This window comes from Suricata suricatta, chromosome 8 (genome assembly GCF_006229205.1).
Source record: "Suricata suricatta isolate VVHF042 chromosome 8, meerkat_22Aug2017_6uvM2_HiC, whole genome shotgun sequence".
In the NCBI taxonomy this organism is placed as follows: Eukaryota; Metazoa; Chordata; class Mammalia; order Carnivora; family Herpestidae; genus Suricata; species Suricata suricatta.
In genome coordinates this window covers 127535854-127541359 of record NC_043707.1, presented here as the reverse complement: position 1 = coordinate 127541359, position 5506 = coordinate 127535854, and the positions used below count along the sequence as shown (strand labels likewise).

The window sequence follows — 5506 nt, the reverse complement described above, 5'->3', positions numbered from 1 at the left end:
GTTCCTCAGCTGAGGGGTGTGGCACCCACATTAAAGGCCCTGGGGTCCCTGCATGCCTCCCCTGAGGCAGCAGGTGTCCCTTGGCCCAGTCTCATGGGCAGTCCCTGGCTCCTTCTGTCTCCTTGTCTTCACCAGGTGCTGCTCACTGCCCCTCACTAAAAGCCCACAAGCAAGCCCAGCTCTGCAAAAAAGCACCCCAAGTCTCCTGTTCTCTGGGAAAGAGTCTGGTGGCAAACTGGTGCCCCCTGGGCACCCAGGCCACTGTGGTCCTCATATTCTGCTGTTCAAACGTGGGGTGGAGGGGCTGGCTTGGGAGAGGGGGTGTCCCCTCATTAACGCATTTCAAGGACCCCCAAAGGGCAGTGGACAAACCAAGCAGTGGTTTTCACATTGGGTTTTGGGGGTTCCTGGAGTCAGGTGATGGGGGTGGGGGGTCCAGCTGGTCCCATTAACACATTTCATAGCTTATAGCTTCTCTTAAAGCCATTTGATGTGTTGGCCTTCTGCAAAGAGCTTCATTTGAGAGAAAGTACTCTGCTGATAGAAAGTTCGAAAAACCTGCAGACCACTGAGCTAGTGAGCGGTTCTTGGAGGGTGTCCCCCGAATCTGCAGTATTGGCATCACGTGGGAACCTGCTAGCAATGCGATGGTCAGGTCCCACCCAGACCTACTGAACCAGACGCTGTGGGGCTGGGGCCCAGTGGTCTTCACCCCAACAAGCCCCCCAGTGGGATCCTCATGCACCCCTAAGGTTGACAGCTCTTAGGGCAGATGATTTTGGGATGCTTAAGCACTTGCTCGTGGGAGACCCTGAGCTAAGCTCTTTAAGGAGCCCTTCCTCAGTGGCTCCTCACCACTAGCGCCCTCGAAGGCGGGTGTCCTGCGATTCTGTGACGGAAGAAGAGAGGCCTGGGGTGGGGAGGCCCTGACATCCGAGTGTCTATCCCAGCTCTGCCTTGGGTTTGCTGGATGGCTTAGGTAAACCCATCCCCTGGGCCTCAGTTTCCGCGGCTATAAAATGACAGGTTGGACTTCTGGGGTCCCCTATGGAATCATGCTCCAGAGCCACGTGGGCGGCTGTACATGCAGACCATGGGGCCCAGCCCAGAGCTCCGGAGCCTGCAGGCCTGGGGTCAACCACCAGGGACAATGGCGCTACCCGCCAGGGGACCACATCCCAAGACCCACTAGGACCTCTCCCCTGCATAGGTGAGCTCAACGAGACGGAGTGTGACAAGAAGACCTGTGAGTGTGATAAGAACGTGGTTCTGTGCCTCCGGGACCAGCCGTACAATGAGAAGCATCGCAACTACCTCAACATCTACTGTCAGGGCCCCACGCCCAACTGTAGCATCTATGAGCCACCCCTGGAGGAGATGGCCTACAGGCACACCTCCCCCTCGCCCCCTGCACCTCCCTAGTGCCCTCTGGGGATGGCGGAGAAGAGGGATGGAGGTTCTGGCTCTGGGGGTCAGACAGACAGAACAGGTGAAGGTGGGGGAAGACTGAGAGCCCAGGGGCTTTCTGGCTGCTTTGTCCCTGGAATCTTCCAGAGAGACCTGCCCCAGAAGATTTAGGGAGGCCAGGCCCTGACGGTGGCCCCCAGGCTCCTTCGGCCCAGCCCTGGGCGTGGCTTTGTCCCACTGCTGATCCTCGACTTGGCAGAGAACATGTAACTTGGTGAGGTCTGTCTTGAGTGTGGAGGGCAAAGCCTGACAGGAAGGAGGTGGGGTCCTCTGAGTGGTCTCTGCCACTGGCCTCGGCCTGACCGTTGAGGTTAAGGACCAAGATCCTGAGCTGCCAGCACAGCCCCAGAGCTTGGTGTATCCTCACACAGGTTCCCAGAGTGCTGGTCCCGAGACCTGGCTTCTGGGGGCCTCTTGGCTGCCCCTAGGAGATGACCCAGGGTGCTCTTTGCGTTGAGGGCCTAGTGGCTCTCTAGAGCCCCGTTAAGGGCAGGTGGCTCATGAGTCCAGGCCCAGACATCACAGGAAGGCCACAGGGCCTAGTGTCTCAGCCCCAAAGTCTGGCCTCAGAGCAGGCTCCGGTGCCCAGTGGCACTCCTTTAGGTGCATGGGGACCAGATGGGGCCACAGATATGTCCCCAGCACCCTCAGGTCTCCCCCCACCTCCATGCTGACCCTGCCCTGCTGCACGGCACTGCTCTGGGGTGCGCCGGGCCCTACCCCCGTGCCTCTCCTCCTGCAGCAGCCCAGCCCCTACTCCCTGCCAGAGAGATGCAAGGCTGCACTCCGGTGTCAGAAGCCCTGAGAGTGAGGAGGATCCCAAGGGCTGGGACCCCATTCTGTGAAGGGGAAACAAAGGCAGGAGGGTCCAGGTCCAGGCCAGAGGCTGTGGGGAAGATTCGGGGAGGCAGTGAGGAGGGGGCTGCATCAAGACAGAAGGGAGGGGAGATGGTGGGAGAGAGCTAGGTCAAGGGGAGACATCCAAACCAGAGTGGTCTTGGCAGGAGAAGTGGGGTGGAGGAGCCCTGGCGTGCAGGGGCTCCCTTGGGCCCAGGTTCCTGTTGAGGCCCATGGGGTTGTGGGCAGAGATGGAGGAGAGTCAGCCTCAGTGGGGCCAGCTCTCCTGACTCCGCCCCAGCACTGCTGTCTCTCCAGGTGCACCCTGTTCTGCCTTGCCTCACCTCTCCACCTCAAGGTCAGTGGCCTCCAAGTAGCCAGCAAGTCCTGCATCGCCCCGAGGACGCACTGACACAGCGCCGAGACCCACTCAGACACCAGAGGCCATTGGGAAGCTTGGCCCGCCCTTTGAGTGCCGTTGACCACTGTTACTAGGACAGTCATGAAAGGTGGCAGCAGGAGGAGAGTGAGGTGGGGAGAGAATGTCTCCCCCAAAACTAGCAGGACTGAGCAGGAGCCTTGCCAAATTGCAGCTTCTAGAACACTAGCCTTGGGGACTGAGGCTGAATCTAGTGGTTGGAGTCAGCTGTCACGATGCATGACAGGGGCCCCTTCTACTGTTAAGCTCCTTCTGGCCCTGGTGTGGTGGCTGTGGTCCCAGTGGGTCTCATCACTGATGTCTTCTTCTTTCTTTTTTTGAATGCTTTATTTATTTTTGAGAGAGAGAGAGAGAGAGAGAGAGAGAGAATCTGAAGCAGGCTGCAGGCTCCTGACATGGAACTTGGCTCATGAACCGTGAGATCATGACCTGAGCCAAAGTCAGACGCTCAACGACTGAGCCCCCCAGGCGCTCCCTGCCATCTTTTTCTACCCCAGCTAACTAACTAACATCTCTTGGCCATCTTGGGCTGGCCCCTATCTCTGAGCGGAAGCCCCTTGAAGCCAGCGTGGAGACAGAATGGGGCAGCTGCAGTGCCCTTGAAGCTGGGGTCTGCAGAGGCGCTGGCCCCTCACCTGTGGGAGCCCAGGTTTCTGGCTGTGCCCCTCCACCTTGCACATACCTCCACTCCCGAGAGTCTGGGCCAGTGGGCTGGGATAAGATTCTGCTCCCAAGGAGTCTCACCTTGCCCCGGCCTGTCCAAGATGCTGCAACCCCAGAGACCCTCCACAGGACCCGGCACCCCTCTTCCATCTCATAAAGGCCTCCTGCCTCAGCTCCCTCTTGTTGGTCCTCCTTTGCTGGGCATCAGGGGAGGGCACAGAGACTCCCTCCAGGGTCTCCAGCTCTGGGAAAAGTCAGGCTCCCTTTCTTGCCCCCAGCCTGGGCAAGGTGGCCTTGCTCCAGCAGAAAGACAAGTGTCAGGGAGACTGGACAGCGACATGGCCAGCGGCCGGACAATGATAACTGTTAAGCTGAGTGCTTGTCAGGCATCATTCTCCACCCCATCCTTTTATGTTGAACATCTGAGGCCCAGAGAGGGAAAGGAACTTGCCTAGAGTCACAGAGGTTGTAAGTGACGGGGCTGTGTCTGAATCTTCAGCATCTGACTTTTGACTATCCCTCCTTGCACCTTCTTAATGATGCTGCGGGGGCAGCTGGAGACAGTGGGACCAGCAGCTGAGAACCCAGCAGGACACCAGGTCCTGGTCCTGACCCTGGCCCCTTCTCTGACTTAAGTCCCTTCCCTGTTGTGGACATCAGTTTCCCCATGTGCAGAGGGACCAGAACAGCTGGTTCAGTTGTTCCCCAAAGCCATGTGCTCTCCTGGGCACGTCTACGATGATCCCTGAGGCTCTGCTCCCCATCCCCTCACTCTTCAATTGAGCAGCTCTGCTTTTCCCTGTTATTTACTGAGCTTTCACCTGAGCTACTGTGAGAAGAAGAGACGTTCTACAGCAATTTTTTTTAGAAGCTTGAAAACTCTGGGACAAGATCATCCATTGGTCCATTCACTCGATGGACCTAAACCGATGGTCCTCTGTGGACCAGGCATGGTGCAGGGGTGTCCCCAGGTGGACAGTGGTATCAGTGCGGATACCTCCAGTCAGACACAGACTCTGCCTTCAGGAATCCCTTAGGCTGGTAGGGGAGGCAGACATGTGATAACTTTGACATATGGTGTCAAGCAGTGTCATGGGGAGCATGGAGATGAACCCCCAAGTGTGTCCAATGTAGTCACGGAAGGGGCTCCCAGTGGGACAAGGTGTGGAGCTGAGGTGGCAGGTTTCAAGTCCTTGGAGGTGGAGAGGAGGGGCGGGTCACAGTTTTTGAGGAAGAGGCCCTTGCTTCTCTAGTCTGGGGGGCTCTCTGCTTCTTCAAGTCCCCTTCAAAGTTACTGAGATCTTTTATGCTAAGGCTTGAGGAAGGGGTTGTACTTGGCTTGCGCTGGTCTGGAGCTGTCATTGACAAAGACTCTGTCCTTGACCAAACTTTAGCTAGGCTCCTCTGAGACCTTTCTCAACCAGGCTTAGACCTTAGGGTTTCCATATCCATCTTAGCACTGCCCAATTTTAGCAAGAATCGCCTCCCGCCCTCAATATGTGGTCAAATTCCTCACCTTCCACCATTTCCCAGGCTCCACCTGATCACCCGGGCCTGCCTTTAACAAGAATCCTATTAGGGTCAATTTAGCAAGAATCATCCAACACTCTTAGCAATCTTCCATCCACCAGCCCCTCCCCCTGCTCCTGGGCTATAAACCCGCACCTAAACAAAGTGAGAATTCATAATTGTATTCAGAATTGAGTCTGGCTCTATACTGGCCCCTGCTCCAAACAATCTTGAATAAAATCTATTTTTACCACTTAAACTACTGTCTGGCTCTGGTTTTCTAATAGCCGCGTGAGACCAGATTCATCGTTGGACCCCGCGCATTTCACCCAGGGACCCCAGGGGGACATCTGGAAGCCTTTGTCCTCGGTCCTGAGTGAATCTGTTGTGAGCCCACTCCTGAGTCAGCACTCCGGGTAAATGTCCGCTGACGTACAGCAAAGACAAGGTTTTGGTTCTTAAGGTTCGGAGTACATTCTGTGAAGCTGGATGAGAAGTACAGGCTACTGTGTTTGACAGACACCTACTGGGCTCAAAGTCCTTCTTCCAGGCTCTTTCTTTTGAGTGGGGTCCCCTCCCTGACTCCCGAGA

General features: G+C 56.6%; 1 protein-coding gene across 1 annotated transcript in view; it reads right to left on the bottom strand.

Moving 5' to 3' along the window:
- Window positions 1–1418: 1418 nt before the first annotated feature.
- PLA2G2C (phospholipase A2 group IIC) overlaps window positions 1419–5506 on the bottom strand; it is a 37485-nt gene continuing 33397 nt past the window's right edge. The window contains 1 exon segment of the mRNA XM_029945888.1: window positions 1419–1465. Within this exon segment, the coding sequence (XP_029801748.1) occupies window positions 1419–1465 (47 nt within the window).